Below are 19,194 nucleotides of genomic sequence, written 5' to 3'. Positions count from 1 at the left end.
GGGACATGGTTCCCTATGCTTCCACCCATGAAACTATGATGCTTATATGTCGAATTTCCCACAATGAGATATGAAAAAACACATCAGCCTTTGTGGAGTTTCTACCTAACTCATCAGCTAGGGGTTGGCTAATTTATCTCTATTTTTTTTATCCAGTCTAATGTAACTGTGGATATTCTTGTACACGTCTATAATCCTTTATTAATCTTAAACATTTGGCCTCAATCTTGTGGCAACAAGTTCCATAAGTTAACTATGAGCTAGTAAAAAAAACAAACAAAAAAAAACACGTTTAATCAGTTTAAATGTATTGCCTTTCAATTGCATTGATGTCCCCTTGCTCTTACATCTCTGTCAACACTGCCTCCTCTGTTCCTATTTGATGGAAACCTATAGCTCAGATGAAAGATACAAAGTTTTTTGGCCTAAAGAACAGGTTATTCGTGTAGAAATAGCAATAGGGCTCAGATAAGGCATGCAAAAGGAAGCAGGCAGGTAAGTGGCTTGCAGAGATCACAGCTAACAACTCTGAGGGCATCCACACCATGAGGAAGCAGGCCAGACTCTGGCCTCCCACAGAGTACCCATATTCCTGTTGGAGTGTTTCTAATAGCAGGCAGTGTGCCTCTAGGGGCAGGATATTCAGAGAGAAAAAAGGCCATTTTAAAAAAGGATCATGAATAGCAGGAGACATCAGGAACTTAATTAGCACCCAGATTCTCAGTACATGCTAGAACTTTTCCTAAAGCCATATCTTTCCCACCTTCCTGTGATGTAGCTGCTCTTCTGGCAGGCTCTTTGCAGGCAACACTGACCCCTGCTCTGTCAGCTCCTCAATGCGTTTATTCAGAGCTGCCAGCTTGGCTTTAGCCTGCAGCTTCAGCTTCTTCAACTTAGCATCTGCAGCCTCCCTCTCTTCCTGTGGAAGAAAAGATACAAAGACTGTACTCAAGGTTCCATAGCACCATCCACAAGGAAATTAATTCGCCCTGAAGCCGCCAGCTTGCAGTGTTAGGGAATGTCAAACAGACATTCACCCATGAAAGCTTATGCTCCAATACATCTGTTAATCTATAAGGTGCCACGGGACTCTTTGTTGCTTTAAACAGACTTAAGTGTCTCCACATGAGAAGAGAGACCCCAAAGAAGCCAGAGACTACACTCCACAGAAAACAGTAATAGCAGCATCTCAGGGTATGTCTACATTGCAATTTAACACCTGTTTGGCCTGTGCCAGCTGACTCCAGCTCACGGGGCTCAGGCTAAGGGGCTGGTTAATTGCGGTATAGACATTTGGGCTTCCAGTGAAGCCTGGGCTCTAGGACCCTGCAACGTGGGAGTGTCCCATAGCCCTGGATCCAGCCAGAGCCCAACATCCACACTTCAATTAACTAGCCCCTCAGCCCAAGCCCTGTGAGTCCAAGTCAGCTGGTATGGGCCAGACCCGGATGTCAAATTTCAGTGTAGACATACCTTCAGCCTTACTCCCAGACCCCTGGTGGAAGGAATAGTACCTTGAGTTCAACTTCTTTCTGCTGGAGCTGGGCATCCTTCTCTCGGACCAGATCCTTCAGCTGGACAGCCAGCTGCTCTGTGTGGGCCAGACGCTCCAGTATATCCTTGGGCATCTCCTCCCTGCTCTCCATTCCTGGCTCTGACACCTGGAGAAGGTCAAACAGACACTCTGAAAAAGTAACTCACTAAAACTAATTCCAAGACAACAGCATAGTGCCCAGAGAGAGACCTGCAACTCTGTTTCTGTGTTACAGCCTAACCTAAATGCAGCTCCTCACAAACTTTCCATTTAGTCTAATGAACTAGATCTGACCAGCTGAAATCACGAGGAAAGTTCCAGATACTCTCAAAGAATATTAAAAGGAGCATCTCTGCTGTTACAGGACATCAGCAAACTTGAAAGACTTTACACAGCAGAGATACCACTGCTCCCTATGCCATCCACTGCTCCTACAGCCAGAGTGCAACATGAGAGTAGGTCCCCATGTGATTCAGTAGTCTTCTTCCTCTTATGGAGAATGATCAGCTCTCCAAAACCCTCCCAGAAACCCCCTAGCTCACTTCAACTCTAGCTCCTTTCCAAGCTCTCAAGTTGATCTCTCAAGCTGAAGAGATCATATGGTTCTGCACTGCAGCAGCACAGAAGATGCCATAAATGCAGAGGGAGTGGCAGAGGTGGGGGCCACAAGTTTGGTGAGGTGCAAGGTGACAGGAATCAGGCGACAGTTATTCACAACACTAGTGCCTCGGACACCCTGAACCAGCTCTGAGCAGCAACAGTGATAGTTCTGGCATGAGAGAGTGTACTCACAGTGGTAGAGGACTCAACTTGTGCATCACTTCCATCCCCGGACAGCTCCTGCAGAACAGTGTTTGCTAACCCTGATAAGCGGCTCAGCATCTCAGGCCTGCAGCAAAACAGCAGCATAAAAAGAAAGACAACAACTTTAGGTAAGAGGCAAAAGAGCGAGGGAAAGCAAGTGCATCTCCCTGCTGATCTTTAGTACCATGCAACAAGAAACATTTCTTCCCTACTGATAAAGCAGAAGCCAAAGTAAAACCCAAGAAGTAAATAACTTATGCTGTGGCTAAGAGGGGTAATTCAGACCCTGGCTGTATAAGCAGGGGAATACAGAGTAGAAGTAGGGAGGTATTCTTTCCAATGTATAAGTGAGACAAAAAATGACCTACAAGAATGATGCAATATCTGAAAAACCTGACTGACAGGAGAGACTAAATAAGTGCAGGGTATGTCCATACTACAAGTGCTTCAGCTGCAGCACTGCCAGAAGCTGGCTACAGTGATCCATGCATTCATGACCTCCAGGAATGAAGCCATATACCCTGAATAAACTTCCACCTAGCACTAATATAGCAGCATACGCATTTAGTGACTGAAGTTGTTGAGAACACATTACCTCAGTGCTCTGATCTTTACACTGACACCTCCCATAGGAACTGATTAGTACCCCTATTCTCAGTGTGGGAAAATGACAGTGCTGCATCATTCCTGTAGCCTATATAATATGCAGACCTTGCAACCATCTGCCTTTGAATAGGAAAAAATGTCATGTGCATCATACTTTGGTCACAGGACACATTAGACCAGTGCGCTTCACTATTTTTGAAGTGGGGGCCACTTTGGCAAAAAACCTTCAATGTGAGAGCCACATGGGGTGTGGCTGAAGGTTCGGAGCATGAGAGGCGGCCCAGGGTAGGGCAGAGGGTGGAGTGCGGGGGTGAGGGCTCTAGGGTGGAGCTGTGGATGACGGGTTTAGGGTGCGGGGGGAGGGGCTCAGGGCTGGGGCAGAGGGTTGGGATGCGGGAGGGGCATGAAGATTCTGGTTGGGAGTGCAGGCTCTGGGGTGGGGCCAGGGATGAGGAGTTCGGGGCGCAGGCAGGCTGCCCCAGGGCTGAGGCCAGAGGACTCCCCACAGCCTTCTCCCCTCCGGGAGAAGGGGTCCTCTCTCCCCCCTGCCAGTAGGCAGCACGGAGTAACACCATTTTGGAGGCTTGCACTGAAGCTGTTCCTGTCCCCAGAGTTCCATCTGGCTATTGATTGGCCTACACACTGAGTAAGACAGAACCTAAAACCTTTGCTTGGTATTCATTCAAGCAGTTAACTATGGGCCATGATCCTCCTGCAAGAGGAAGGGAAGAAGGGGGAGACTGAGGGTACTGGTAAACAGCATTATTCTACAGACCCTTTAAAGTTCTGAATGCTGCTAAAGGCAACTTCTTAAAGTAGAACTCAATACTCGGGACACAGTGCAGTTTGGAACAAGGTGCCAGAAATCTTTCAGAAAGAATATTTGCATTAGTGCCTTCAAGTCAACTGCTGCTCTCTGTCTTATTGTTTCTCCCCTCAAATAGGGTGGGTGCTTGTGGGAAAATCAAAATTAGATTGTTTGGATCCATGCAGCCATGTCTCAGTGAAAATACCTTTCAATAAGCTGTTTTCTTTTCCCTCTTCTTACCTAGTCATCCTTCTGCTATCATGATATTCCATCATGCTTTCTGGATCTGTCTTCCAAATTCTAGTGCTCTTAAGTTGAAGAGCAAAAGAAAGTCACTACTAAAGCTGAGAACCAGTGCACATGTGAACAAACTGGGGGGAGGGATAGCTCAGTGGTTTGAGCATTGGCCCGCTAATCCCAGGGTTGCGAGTTCAATCCTTGAGGGGGCCACTTAGGGATCTGGGGCAAAAATCAGTATTTGGTCCTGCTAGTGAAGGCAGGGGGCTGGACTCGATGACCTTTCAGGGTCCCTTCCAGTTCTATGAGATAGGCATATCTCCATATATAATCAGTATGGATAAGGTTGATAACTGCTTCATTAGCATCCATGGTGGCATCTACTGTAACAGGAGAAACATTATGGTAGGGCACATATTTGGGTGCTACAAGCACAAAGACCTGGGACTGAACTCAGGTCTTGGCAAGTCTTTCGAGTTCACTTTTAAAATATATTTAAATTCTTCCTGAAATCTTATTACTTCTGTGACACCTACAAGTGAGTCATTAATATTCACAATGGTCACTTACTCTGGATCTTTTTCAGTAATAAAAAAAATGTACCTAGATGTCCCAACAAAGATCAGGGCCCCGTGGCACTAGGTGCGATGCAAATGCATAGCAAAAGACAATAATTGACCCCAAATAGCTTTCAATTTAAAAAGGCAAGGTAGACAAATGGTGGAACAAAGGAAGTATCTGTTATTCCCATGTTACATATGAAGAAATGAGACACAGGGATTAAGTGCCTTGCCCAAATTCACATAGGGAGTCCGCAGCAGAGCCAGGAACTGAACTTAGATTTCCAGAACCTCAGTCTACTGCCTTAACCAGTATGAATGAATGAATATTTAACTAAAACTAACAATATGTGCCTAAATTAAGATTATGTCTACACTTAAAATGCTGCGCTGCACCACTGTAGCACTTCAGTGTAGACACTCACAATAGCGATCGGAAGGGTTCTCCACCTCCCCAAAAGACAGTAGCTAGGACGACAGAAGAATTCTTCTATTAACCTAACACTGTCTACACTTGGGGTTATGTCAGCATAGCCATGTCTCTTATTGGTCTGGATTTCATACCCCTAAGAGCAGAGCTCTGTTGATGTATGTTTTCAGCACAGACCAGCCCTGAATCACAGTATGATTATGTTGGTATAATTCCCATCCTTCTCCTCCCACTGGTAGTCTCCCTTACTTGCGTTATCCCAGTTTACATTTAGACTATCAGCATTTTGGGGCAGGGGCAGTCTCTCCCTAGGTTTACCGTAAAGTGCTCAGCAGACTTCTGGGTACTTTATTACAATGAACAACATTAATTTGAGAGATTCTTGTGGATGATGAGGTATTTTTTGTTGTTTAAGCTGATCATCTTCCAGAATGGCAGATTTTAGAGTTCTCTGCTGCACTCTGTGGCAGAGTGCACATATAAGAGAAGCATTCCTTTGAGATCATTCGCCAAGTTCTCCATTGGTATAAGCAAGTCAATGTCAACATTTATGTCAACCATTAATTTAAATCCATACTTTCAAAGTAGATAACTGTGCCACAGAAACAGATGGCCACTACAAAAAAGAAACATTCCTATCACCTAAAGTCTTCTGTTAATGTAGGGGTGAAGGAAAGGAGCAATTCACATAGTTTCTTATTACTGTCATATTATTACTGTTTCAAATGGTCTGATAATGCAGTTCTGGAAACACCTACTGAGTAAAGTGACCATATTTTCAAAAGAATAAAAGGGACACTTATGGTGACATTTTTAGGGGGTTAAAATATACAAAAGACAAAGTACATTTTAAAAAAAAAAAAATCTTATGGTGTCACTACTGCCAGCTTCTTACTCAGCAATAAAGGCATATGTCTTGGACTGGAGGATTTTATCATGTGGTAAAATTTTCAAAAGTGCTTAAGTAACTTAAGACCAAACATTTTTCTTCATTCCAAACACTGTTCAAACTGAACACTTCTTTCACTGGACTGTTTTAAAACTCCTTTCACTGGACCTAAAAATCTCTCTCTTGTAGTTAATACGTTTGTTTTTGCTTTATCACAAACCAGTGTGTGGGAGTCATAACTTGGGACAAAAAGCTGTTGTATATGCCCTCGCCACATTGAGGGAGGAGGCAAATTTCATGAGCTTACACTGTACATATCTCTGTGCAGTGCAAGACTGTATAATTGTGGGTTTATACCCCAGAAGGGGATGTGCTCTTGAGCAGCTGGGCAATTCCTTAGCTCTAGCCTCCCCATGCAGAGCTGATCACAGCAGCCTGTAAGTACAGCAGCTGGATGTGTCCCCTACCTGTGTGAATGCTGGTGAAAGAGCAAACTTGGAGAACTTGGCAACGTAGCACAGCAACTTGGCAACTTAGCACAGGGTGAGAGGGACCCCAGACTGGTGGGTCAGGGGGGCTCAGTGGTACCACAGTTCCAGGTGACACCCCAGGGGGAACCCTTAACAGGTAACATTGTCAATAGTACTGCAAAAAAGGCATAAGTGTTCAATATATATTTCTGCTTGGTATTTGGGGGAAAATATGTAATCATATATGATGCAGAAACACTTTCTATTCCAATAACAACTTGGGAAGATGTTAAACAGCAGCTACTAAAGCTAGACATTTTTAGATCTGCAGGTCCAGATAATTAGCATCAAAGAATTTTTAAAAAGCTGGCCAAGGTGTTACATTTTCAATAACACTTGGAACCCTGGGGAAGTTTCAGAAGACTGGAAGAAAACTAGAGATGCTCCAATAGTTAAAGAGGGTAAACAGGATGACCTGGGTGATTGATTATATGTCTGTAAACCAGACATCAATCCCCGACAAAATAATAGAACAGCTAATACAAGACTCGATTACGAAAGAATTAACGGAGGGTTATATAATTAATGCCAATCATCACAGGTTTATGAAAAATAGATGCTGTCAAACTTGAGTTTTTTTCTATGAGATTACAAGTTTGGCTGATAAAAGGTAACGTGTTGATATAACATACTTAGACTTCAGTAAGACTCTGACATGGTATTGCACGATATTTCTATGAAGAAACTAAAACCATACAAAATTAACATGGCTTATATTATATGTATTACAGACTGGCTGACATATCTCCAAATGTAATTGTAAATGGGGAATCATCAATGAGTGAGTGTGTTTCTACTGGGGTCCTGCAAGGATCGATTCTTGGCCCTACACCAGAGCTGTAACCAGGGCAGGGCGAGCAGGACAGTCGTCCAAAACGCAAAGGCTTGGAGGTGGGAAAATGACGAAAAAACAGTAGGGGGCGAAATATGCTTGCTCACCCCAAGCACTAAAATGCTTAGTTACGGCTCTGCCCTACACTATTTAACATTTTGATCAGTGACCTGGAAGAAAACAAAGTAATCACTGATAAAGTTTGCAGATGACACAAAGATTGATGGAGTGGTAAATAATGAAGAGGAAAGGTTGCTGATACAGACCAGTGCAGATCACTTGGTAAACAATATAAGTTTTATTAACAGCCAAAAGTAAATGTATTCATCTAGGAAAAAAGAATGTAGGCCATACTTACACTACTCTGAAGAAGATTTGGGGGTCCTGATGAATAAATAGCTGAACATGAGTTCCCAGTGCAACACCGTGGCCAAAACATGAGTTTTATCAGATAGCTGCATTACCTGCTATTAAATCTCTGTGACAGAAGATTGATATTCTTGTTTCATGACTGTGATAACTTGGAAACTACAAACCAAGAGAAATCTCATGAGAACTTTTTTTTACAAAATAGAATTAAGCTGCTTTGAGAATGTTTGTGGTTCTCGAAGGATTTAGCAAGCAGAGAACTGAGATACTGGAGAGCAACTGGGGGGAAGCATTTAGGTACCATATTTGAAAGGAAAGGAAATACTTGAGATGATGGAATGCCTTTGGTATTCCAGTAGAATAGAATCATAGAAAATTAGGGTTGGAAGAGACCTCAGGAGGTCATCTAGTCCAAACCCCTGCTCAAAGCAGGACCAACACCAACTAAATCATCCCAGCCAGAGCTTCGTCAAGCCGGGCCTTAAAAACCTCTGAGGATGGATATTCCACCACCTCCCTATGTAACCCATTCCAGTGCTTCACCACCCTCCTAGTGAAAAAGTTTTTTCCTAATACCCAACCTAGACCTCCCCACTGCAACTTGAGACCATTGCTTCTTGTTCTGTCATCTGCCATCACTGAGAACAGCCGAGCTCCATCCTCTTTGGAACCCCCCCCTTCAGGTAGTAGAAAGCTGCTATCGAATCCACCACCCCCCCCCCGCCCCACACACACACACACACACACTCTTCTTCTGCAAACTAAATAACCCCAGTTCCCTCAGCCTCTCCTCGTGAGTCATGTGCCCCAGACCCCAAATCATTTTCACTGCCCTCTGCTGGACTCTCTCCAATTTGTTCACATCCTTTCTGTAGTGGGGGCGGGGGGGGGCACAAAACTGGATGCAATGCTCCAGATGTGGCCTCAGCAGTGCTGAATAGAGGGGAATAATCACGTCCTTCGATCTGCTGGCAATGGTCCTGCTAATGCAGCCCAATATGTCATTAGCCTTCTTGGCAAGAAAGGCACGTTGTTGACTCACATCCAGCTTCTCGCCCACTGTAATCCCCAGGTCCTTTTCTGCAGAACTGCCGCTTAGCCAGTTGGTCCCCAGCCTGTTGCAGTGCATGGGATTATTTTGTCCTAAGTGGAGGACTCTGCACTTGTCCTTGTTGAACCTCATCAGATTTCTTTTGTCCAATCCTCCAATTTGTCTAGGTCATTCTGAACCCTATCCCTACCCTCGAGCGTATCTACCTCTCCCCCCAGCTTAGTATCATCCACGAACTTCCTGAGGGTGCAATCCATCCCATCATCCAGATAATTAATGAAGATGTTGAATAAAACCGGCCCCAAGACCAACCCCTGGGGAACTCCACTTGATACCGGCTGCCAACTAGACACTGAGCTGTTGATCACTACCCGTTGAGCCCGACGATCTAGCCAGCTTTCTATTCGCCTTATAGTCCATTCATCCAACCCATACTATTTTAAGTTGCTGGCAAGAATACTGTGGGAGACTATATCAAAAGCTTTGCTAAAGTCAACCTATATCATGTCTACTGCTCTCCCGATATCCACAGAGCTAATTATCTCATCATAGAAGGCAATCAGGTTAGTCAGGCACGACTTGCTCTTGGTGAATCCATGTTGACTGTTCCTGTTGACTGGCTAACCTAGTGAGGAGGGCTTTAAACTAGGTTCACCGGGGGAAGGAGACCAAAGCCCTGAGGTAAGTGGAGAAATGGGATACCGGGAGGAAGCATGAGCAGGAGAGTGCAAGAGGGGAGGACTCCTGTCTCAGACTGAGAAAGCGGGACAATCAGCGAGTTATCTTAAGTGCCAATTCACAAATGCAAGAAGCCTGGGAAACAAGCAGGGAGAACTGGAAGCCCTGGCACAGTCAAGGAACTATGATGTGACTGGAATAACAGAGACTTGGTGGGATAACTCACATGACTGGAGTACTGTCATGGATGAACATAAACTGTTCAGGAAGGACAGACAGGGCAGAAAAGGTGGGGGAGTTGCATTGTATGTAAGAGAGGAGTATGACTGCTCAGAGCTCCGGTATGAAACTGCAGAAAAACCTGAGAGTCTCTGGATTAAGTTTAGAAGTGTGAGCAACAAGAGTGATGTCGTGGTGGGAGTATGCTATAGACCACCAGACCAGGGGGATGAGGTGGACGAGGCTTTCTTCCGGCAACTAGCAAAAGTTACTAGATCGCAGGCCCTGGTTCTCATGGAAGACTTTAATCATCTTGATATCTGCTGGGAGAGCAATACAGCGGTGCACAGACAATCCAGGAAGTTTTTGGAAAGTGTAGGGGACAATTTCCTGGTGCAAGTGCTGGAGGAACCAACTAGGGGCAGAGCTTTTCTTGACCTGCTGCTCACAAACAGGGAAGAATTAGTAGGGGAATCAAAAGTGGATTGGAACCTGGGAGGCAGTGACCATGAGATGGTCGAGTTCAGGATCCTGACACAAGGAAGAAAGGAGAGCAGCAGAATACGGACCCTAGATTTCAGAAAAGCAGACTTTGACTCCCTCAGGGAACAGATGGACAGGATCCCCTGGGAGAATAACATGAAGGGCAAAGGGGTCCAGGAGAGCTGGCTGTATTTTAAAGAATCCTTATTGCGGTTGCAGGAACAAACCATCCCGATGCGTAGAAAGAATAGTAAATATGGCAGGCGACCAGCTTGGCTAAACAGTGAAATCCTTGCTGATCTTAAATGCAAAAAAGAAGCTTACAAGAAGTGGAAGATTGGACAAATGACCAGGGAGGAGTATAAAAATATTGCTCAGGCATGCAGGAGTGAAATCAGGGAGGCCAAATCACACTTGGGAGTTGCAGCTAGCAAGCGATGTTAAGAGTAACAAGAAGGGTTTCTTCAGGTATGTTATCAACAAGAAGAAAGTCAAGGAAAGTGTGGGCCCCTTACTGAATGAGGGAGGCAACCTAGTGACAGAGGATGTGGAAAAAGCTAATGTACTCAATGCTTTTTTTGCCTCTGTCTTCACAAGCAAGGTCAGCTCCCAGACTGCTGCACTGGGCAGCACAATATGGGGAGAAGGTGACCAGCCCTCTGTGGAGAAAGAAGTGGTTCGGGACTATTTAGAAAAAACTGGACAATCACAAGTTCATGGGGCCGGATGCGCTGCATCCGAGGGTGTTAAAGGAGTTGGTGGATGTGACTGCAGAGCCATTGGCCATTATCTTTGAAAACTCATGGCGATCAAGGGAGGTCCCCGATGACTGGAAAAAGGCTAATGTAGTGCCCATCTTTAAAAGAGGGAAGAAGGAGGATCCGGGGAACTACAGGCCAGTCAGCCTCACCTCAGTCCCTGGAAAAATCATGGAGCAGGTCCTCAAGGAATCAATTCTGAAACACTTAGAGGAGAGGAACGTGATCAGGAACAGTCAGCATGGATTCACCAAGGGCAAGTCATGCCTGACTAACCTAATTGCCTTCTATGAGGAAATAACTGGGTCTGTGGGATGAGGGAAAAGCAGTGGATTTGTTATTCCTTGACTTTAGCAAAGCTTTTGATACTGTCTCTCACAGTATTCTTGCCAGCAAGTTAAAGAAGTATGGGCTGGATGAATGGACTATAAGGCGGATAGAAAGCTGGCTAGATCGTCGGGCTCAACGGGTAGTGGTCAATGGCTCCATGTCTAGTTGGCAGCCGGTTTCAAGCGGAGTGCCCCAAGGGTCGGTCCTGGGGCCAGTTTTGTTCAATATCTTCATTAATGATCTGGAGGATAGCGTGTACTGCATTCTCAGCAAGTTTGCAGATGACACTAAACTGGGAAGAGTGGTAGATATGCTGGAGGGTAGGGATAGGGTACAGAGGGACCTAGATAAATTAGAGGATTGGGCCAAAAGAAACCTGATGAGGTTCAACAAGGACAAGTGCAGAGTCCTGCACTTAGGATGGAAGAATCCCATGCACTGTTACAGACTAGGGACTGAATGGCTAGGCAGCAATTCTGCAGAAAAGGACCTAGGGGTTACAGTGGACGAGAAGCTGGATATGAGTCAACAGCGTGCCCTTGTTGCTAAGAAGGCTAACGGCATTTTGGGCTGTATAAGTAGGGGCATTGCCAGCAGATCAAGGAACGTGATCCTTCCCCTCTATTCGACATTGGCGAGGCCTCATCTGGAGTACTGTGTCCAGTTTTGGGCCCCACACTACAAGGAGGATGTGGAAAAATTGGAGGGAGTCCAGCGGAGGGCAACAAAAATTATTAGGGGGCTGGAGCACTTGACTTATGAGGAGAGGCTGAGGGAACTGGGATTGTTTAGTCTGCTGAAGAGAAGAATGAGGGGGGATTTGATAGCTGCTTTCAACTACCTGAAAAGGGGTTCCAAAAAAGATGGATCTAGACTGTTCTCAGGGGTACCAGATGACAGAACAAGGAGTAATGGTCTCAAGTGGCAGTGGGGGAGGTTTAGGTTAGATATTAGGAAAAACTTTTTCACTAGGAGGGTGGTGAAGCACCGGAATGGGTTACATAGAGAGGTGGTGGAATCTCCTTCCTTAGAGGTTTTTAAGGTCAGGCTTGACAAAGCCCTGGCTGGGATGATTTAGTTGGGAATTGGTCCTGCTTTGAGCAGGGGGTTGGACTAGATGACCTCCTGATGTTCCTTCCAACCCTGATATTCTATGATCACCTTTTTCTCCTCCACGTGCTTAAAAAATAGAGTAAAGGGTTTTAATTTAACCTGTTAAATAGAAGGGAAATGGAGAGAACAGGAACTCTCACACACACTTTCAAAGTGGAAGTTATTGAGAACTTAAGGAAGTTTGTAAGTTTTATTTGAGTTACTTCTTCTATGACTAACGATCATTGCTTAATAAATGGATAGCTGGCAGATATTCAGATACAATGCCCTCACATGCACTGGATTTGATGCTTGTTTTTAATGGAGGGCAAGGTGCTAGTTTACCAGAAATGCATAGTAGTTAGGCCTTTGCTTGAGATTACTAGTATTACAGAAGCATCTAGAGGCCTCAATATGCAAGGTGCTGCACAGATGTGAAGTAAGAGGATTGGCACAAAAACTAAGTTTATTATTTGGTTTAAGGCAAGACAATAGGTGGATGATACAAACAGACTGAAGGAAGGGGGAGAAGAAAGATAAGGCAAGAGTAAAACAATCAAGTTATATAAATTTTCTTAGATTCATAGATTTCATGGCCAAAAGGGACCATTGTGATCATCTCGTCTGACTTCCTGCATCACACAGGCCAGAGAACTTCCCCAAAATAATTGCTAGAGCATGTGTTTTAGACATACGTCCAATTATAATTTTTAAATTGTCAGTGATGGATAATCCACTCCAACTCTTGGTAAATTGTTCCAACGGTTAATTACTCTCACCACTAAAAATTTACACCTTATTTCCAGTCTGAATTGGTCTAGCTTCAACTTCCAGCTACAGGATCATGCTATACCTTTCTCTGCTAAACTGAAGACCCCATTATTAAATATTTGTTTCCCAAGTAGATACATACAGACTGTAAGCAATTCACCCCTTAGTCTTCTCTTTGTTAAGATAAACAGATTGAACTCTTTGAATCTGTCACTATAAGGCAGGTTTTCTAATCCTTTAATCATTTTTGTGGCTCTTCTCTGACCCCTCTCCAATTTATCAACATCCTTTTGAATTGTGGGCACCAGAACTGCACATAGGATTCCAGCAGCCGTTATGCCAGTGCCAAATACAGAGATAAAATAACCGCTCTATACTCCTTCTAAAGAGTTTCCTTTTTATGCCTCTGAGGATTGCATTAGCCCTTTTGACCACAACACTGCAATGGGAGGTCATGTTCAGCTGATTATTCACCATGACACCATAATGTTTTTCAGCCACTGCTTTCCAGGAGAGAGTCCCCCATCCTGTAAGTATGGCCTACATTCTGTTCTTAGATGTACACATTTACATTTAGCTGTATTAAAACGCACATTGTTTGCTTGCTCCCAGTTTTCCAAGCAAGCTAGATTGCTTTGAATCAGTTCTCTTCATTATTTACCACTCCCCTAATTTGTGTCCTCTGCAAACTTTAATCAGCTATGACTTTATGTTTTCTTCCAGATCACTGATAAAAATGTTTAAAAGCGCAAGGCCAAGAACCGAGCCACATGGGAGCCCAACTCAGAACACACCTGCTTGATAATAATTCTCCATCTACAATTACATTTTGAGACCTATCAGTTAGCCAGTTTTTAATCCATTTAATGTATGCCATGTTAATTTTATATCATTCTATTTTTTTAATCAAAATATTGTGCAGTATCAAGTCAAGGTTGAACAGTAGTTGCAGCTCACCATCTACCTAGCCAGCATGATCTCATGATTGCCCCATCAATAACATGCCCTTTTTGGGTAAGATTATGAGAAGTCATGGGAAGGCCACTCTTACATCACCTGGAGCCCTCAGATTTCCTTGACCTGCCTCAATACAAAGTCCAGCTTAGGTTCAATATTGAAACTGCACTTGTCCCACTGGTTGAAATTCTCGTCTTATGATGGGCAAACATTAGGTGTCCCCAATAAGCCTGCAAGGCCCGTAAGTAGTCTTTGATATGTTGAACGAGGAGGTATTATTAATCTGACTGTAAACCCTGACAGGTGTGAGCAAGATGATACTTCCATTCCTATCTTTCACAGTGCACTGGGTGGTGTGAAACTACTCATTGCCACAGAGAATCTTCTCACATAGGGTTCTGCAGGGTTTTAATCTATCATCTGTCCTGTTCAATACTTGTAAGGTTGCTGGGAAGAGAATTAGTGGGTTGGGAAATGGTGCCATCAGTGTGTGCATGAAACTCAGCCCTAGGTCTTTCATAAAATTTGGGCAGTACAGCACTTTTGTTTTTCCAGTGCTTCTCCTACCTTGAGCTGCAGCAAGGTCACTTATCTAAACCCTAATCTAGATAAGAAACAGGAAATGCTAGTTGTTTGGTGCAAGCACCTAGAAAACTTAGTGGGGATGCCAGCCCCAATGACTGTGGCCACCATCTGTCTAAGATTCATAATCTGAGGGATATTTCTGGATCCCCCTGCTTCCTCTCCAGTCTCTAATGGCAGCATTAGTCAGAAGCTTCCTTTTTTATACAAAAATTCCAATCAGTTACCTCAACTACAGACCCAACCTCATTTATCCCCGCATTTGGATCCCTGGAATGGACTCCACATGGAGCTACCCTTAAAAATCACTCCAAACACTCATATGACAAGAGTCCTCTAAAGTCTGCACTAATTTCATACTTACTTGTGAATATAGTTCACAGAAGTGATATACAAGACTTGCCTAATGCCTCAGAGCCAAGGACATGTTGGTTGGCAAGATAAATTACCTCCTCCTTACATAGTCTCCATACACAAAAGCACCTTACAACACACAGTACAGTGAAGAGAGGAGAATGTTGCCCTACCAGGATAACAATGAATACAATGTACACCGCTACCTCAATATAACGCGACCCGATATAACACGAATTCGGATATAACGCAGTAAAGCAGTGCTCCGGGGCTGCGCGCTCTGGTGGATCAAAGCAAGTTCAATATAACGCGGTTTCACCTATAATGTGGTAAGATGTTTTGGCTCCCGAGGACAGCATTATATCGAGGAAGAGGTGTATTTGTATTTGGTATCCAATTCTATTACTGTGATTAATTTCAGTTAGGGCCCTACCAATTTCACAGCCATGAAAAATGTGTCACGGACCGTGAAGTCAGCCTTTCCCTGTGAAATCTCATCTCCCCTGCTGCTGGGCCAGGGGCTCCCAGCTGCTCACACTGGGGAGGGACAGGAGTTGTCCTTCCCCTGCATGGCCGCTCTTAGTGGGGAGATCAGATCCACCTCCAGAGGCAGCGCAGAAATGAGGGTGGTACACCCTCACTTCTGCACTGAAGGAGCCTGGGAGCTGGGCTCCAGTCCCTCCTCACTCCCCCTGCCCCGGCTCCAGTTGGTGCAGCCCTGGCTCAGGGCTTCCACCATCACCCAGCCCCCAAGCCGGGGCAGTTTCCGCCCCCCCACTGGGGCTCGAGGCAGTCCAGGCTCAAGGCTGCCCAGGCTTGAGGCTTCAGACCCACTGCTACAGATGGGGTTCGGGGTGCCCAAGCTCAAGGCTTCTTCCCCCAGGGCTCTGCTAGGACTCAGGTGACCCAGTCTGGACTTCTGCCTTGGGGCGTCTTCTGGGGCTGAGGCACCCATTTTTCCAGGGGGCCCCGCCTTAATCTGTCATTGGCCTGGACTAGCAGCCACAAGCCCCCGGCTGGGGCACTCCCAGCAGCATGGGGGAAGATCTTACCCACCTCCGGGAACCACCTCTAACTGCAGGAAGCTCGGGGGCTGCTGCCTTCAGAAACCAGGTCTGAAGGTAGCACAGAAGTGAGGGTGGCAATCTTGGGACCCCCCCCCTCACACAGCCTTCAACTACCTGAAGCGGGGTTCCAAAGAGGATGGAGCTCGGCTGTTCTCAGTGGTGGCAGATGACAGAACAAGGAGCAATGGTCTCAAGTTGCAGTGGGGGAGGTCCAGGTTGGATATTAGGAAAAACTATTTCACTAGGAGGGTGGTGAAACACTGGAATGCGTTACCTAGGGAGGTGGTGGGGTCTCCTTCCTTGGAGGTTTTTAAGGCCCGTCTTGACAAAGCCCTGGCTGAGATGATTTAGTTGGGAATTGGTCCTGCTTTGAGCAGGGGGTTGGACTAGATGACCTCTTGAGGTCCCTTCCAACCCTGATATTCTATGATTCTATGAACAACTTTGCAACCTCCCCACGATCCCATTTTGGGTCAGGACCCCCACAGTTACAACACTGAAATTTTAGATGTAAATATCTGAAATTGTGAAATTGACTAATTTTAACACCCTCTGGCTTTAAAATTGACCAGAATGGACCCTGAATTTGGTAGGGACCTAATGTCAGTCTATACAAATAGATAGAATGCCAATCTATATATCCCAGTATAATTTGGGCCCTAGTTACCCAAGAGATGCCTCTTCTTCATATATCCCTATGACAACTGAGCTGGGATGGTTTTGCTCATAGAGCCTTGCTTTGAAAATCTGGGGCTGGTGATGGGGTGTTTCAGTAGAGTTCCTCTACTCTGAATGTTATGTCCCTTTATGGTCCAGCAAAGCCCAATTCCATTGCCTATCAGAGCATGGTCTTAGTGTAACAATAGATTGACACATAGCTCATCCAAGTTTGTATTATATATCTGCCTATCTCTGTAATAGCTGACATATCCCACCATGATGGGACATGCAATATTTCTCTTTTCCTGAGGACAAGAAGCAAACATCATTTTACTCCCTTTTTGAACAAATATATGAAGTATGAGTATGAGGGAACTATCACTGTGACCAGGTCTAAGTCCGATAGCATCAGAATCTATCTTCTGCCAGTCACACATGGAAGTGGGCATTTTTTGCCACTGTCGCTATATAGGTGTCTAAGCGCTGTGTGGAATCCAGTAGGATTTTCAGGCTAAAAACTGATTTAACAATATGAGAGCAGATGCCTTTGAGGATTAGATTGTTGAGAAAAGTTTTTCATATTACTTCCTTCTTCCTACCAGCATCGTCTTACGTCTTTTGTCTGGGTCAACATTTCAGGCTTTATCAGTTCAGAGGAAGGCAGCATGCACTTTTTTTTTTGGGGGGGGGGGGGGGGAGGTGGGATGAGGGTTAACAATATTCTTGTAAATGATAAGTGCAAAGCTGATCCCAGTGTCTAGAGCTGGTGTGAGTGCAGCAAATGGTGAAGGCTCGAAAGAGACAAAAAAAATTCTTCCAATGGAACTAAATTGTCTGAATTACTTCTAATTAGAGCACTTGCAGCTTCATCTGAACAACACAGCAGGAAATTTTATTTAGATTAAATTAGACTATATTGGAATTATAGTAATTTCAAAATGCAATTTGGCTGCTAGAAAAGTCTCTCTAAACTCTGACAGGTTTCAGAGTAGCAGCCGTGTTTGTTCTTTTTGCGGATACAGACTAAGAACAGGAGTACTTGTGGCACCTTAGAGACTAACAAATTTATTAGAGCATAAGCTTTCGTGGACTACAGCCCACTTCTTCGGATGCATAAATTTGTTAGTCTCTAAGGTGCCACAAGTACTCCTGTTCTTCTTTTTGCGGATACAGACTAACACGGCTGTTACTCTGAAACAAGTACTCCTGTTCTTTGTTCTCTAAACTCTGAGGGTCAAAGGTTCTCAGATTTTATCATAGTATATTCCACAGTTTAACAGATTACTTGTGATTCAACACTTCCCTTCCCATTCACGATTTTATAATATCTACAGCAATTGTTTACACAGTGACAGTAAGAAAATGTGTGATCTAAAAGTGGTGCTTAGATTAGCTTTTTTTCAATAAAAGCAAAACAATTACCTACTTTTGCTCTTCCTTTCACTCTCCATGCCAAACTTTGCTATTCTTTCCTGTTGGACCCCCGCTCAAACACTATTCCTGCTACTCAGTTCCCTTCCCCCTTGCAGAGGATCAGTTCGTGTCGCTGAAAGCCGATCCTGTATATTCTCCTAGGTGGCAGCGAGCCCGCGGCTCCTCCTCTCTAGCTACTTTTTACACGCCTCCAGGCCCTTCCCTGCCGTGAAGCGAGAAGCAGCAGCACCCTGGGATCAGGCAGCGCCCCGCGGGCTCTCAGGGAACCGGAAACACGGGGGGAGGGAACAAAGGTCATTATTTCAGCAGCAACCCAGAGCTGCTTGGTTCCTATTAAAACAACAAGGAGTCTGGTGGCACCTTAAAAACTAACAGATTTATTTGGGCATAAGATGCATCCGAAGAAGTGAGATTTTACTCACGAAAGCTTATGCCCAAATAAATCTGTTAGTCTTTAAGGTGCCACCAGACTCCCTGTTGTTTTTGTAGATACAGACTAACACGGCTACCCCCTGATACTTGGTTCCTATTAGGAAGTGAGGAAGAGACAGCACTGGGGGCCAGGAGCACGGCCCCCCCTCGGCCGGGCGGCGGGGACTCGGAGCACAGCCCCCCGGACGGAGGGGACCCGGAGCACGGCCCCCCCCGGCCGGGCGGCGGGGACCCGGAGCACCGTCTCGGCCGGGCACCTGGGACCCGGAGCACGGCCCCCCTCGGCCGGGCGGCGGGGACCCGGAGCACCGTCTCGGCCGGCACCTGGGACCCAGAGCAGGCTCCTCTCAGTGGCGGTCTGTGCGGGCCTCGGGGCCCACCTGAGTCGGACCCTCTGCTCAGGGCCCCGCCCGCCCCCACTCACCTGCGCCGGGAGCCCGGTCTCTCGCGTTCACCCAACTCCGGGAGCACCCCCGGTTCCGAGCTTAGGTGCCAAGCGCCACCCCCGGCCACATCAGCAGCGGAACACACCACAGCTACTTCCGGCTTCGCCTCCCCTCCCGCCTCCGAATTGGACTAGCCAGCCACCCGCACATTGCGATGGACATAGCCACCTGCCAATCACAATGAGGCGTTTGAGCCGTTGCTAGGGTTACAGTTACACAAGGCATGAAACCGCCAATCACAAGAGGGACTAAGGGATCCGCCCAATAACAACACAACAGCC

General features: G+C 45.6%; 1 protein-coding gene across 6 annotated transcripts in view; it reads right to left on the bottom strand.

Annotated features, from left to right (window-relative positions):
- The window catches only part of GOLGB1 (golgin B1), a 123,001-nt gene extending 104,019 nt beyond the window's left edge, over positions 1-18,982 (bottom strand). For 5 of the 6 annotated variants that reach the window (XM_054027761.1, XM_054028165.1, XM_054028001.1 and 2 more), the window contains exons 1-4: positions 18,892-18,982; positions 2,327-2,423; positions 1,515-1,661; positions 764-919 (exon numbers count right to left, since the gene is read on the bottom strand). In XM_054027761.1, coding sequence (XP_053883736.1) covers positions 764-919; positions 1,515-1,661; positions 2,327-2,416 — 393 coding nt within the window. In that variant the 5' untranslated portion in view covers positions 2,417-2,423; positions 18,892-18,982. Of the gene's footprint in view, positions 1-763; positions 920-1,514; positions 1,662-2,326; positions 2,424-18,027; positions 18,129-18,891 lie in introns of those variants that run through there. The other variant, XM_054027841.1, reaches the window with a different exon arrangement.
- Positions 18,983-19,194: the final 212 nt, after the last annotated feature.

Source organism: Malaclemys terrapin, chromosome 1, assembly GCF_027887155.1.
Source record: "Malaclemys terrapin pileata isolate rMalTer1 chromosome 1, rMalTer1.hap1, whole genome shotgun sequence".
In the NCBI taxonomy this organism is placed as follows: domain Eukaryota; kingdom Metazoa; phylum Chordata; order Testudines; family Emydidae; genus Malaclemys; species Malaclemys terrapin.
This window is presented reverse-complemented; position numbering and strand designations above follow the sequence as displayed.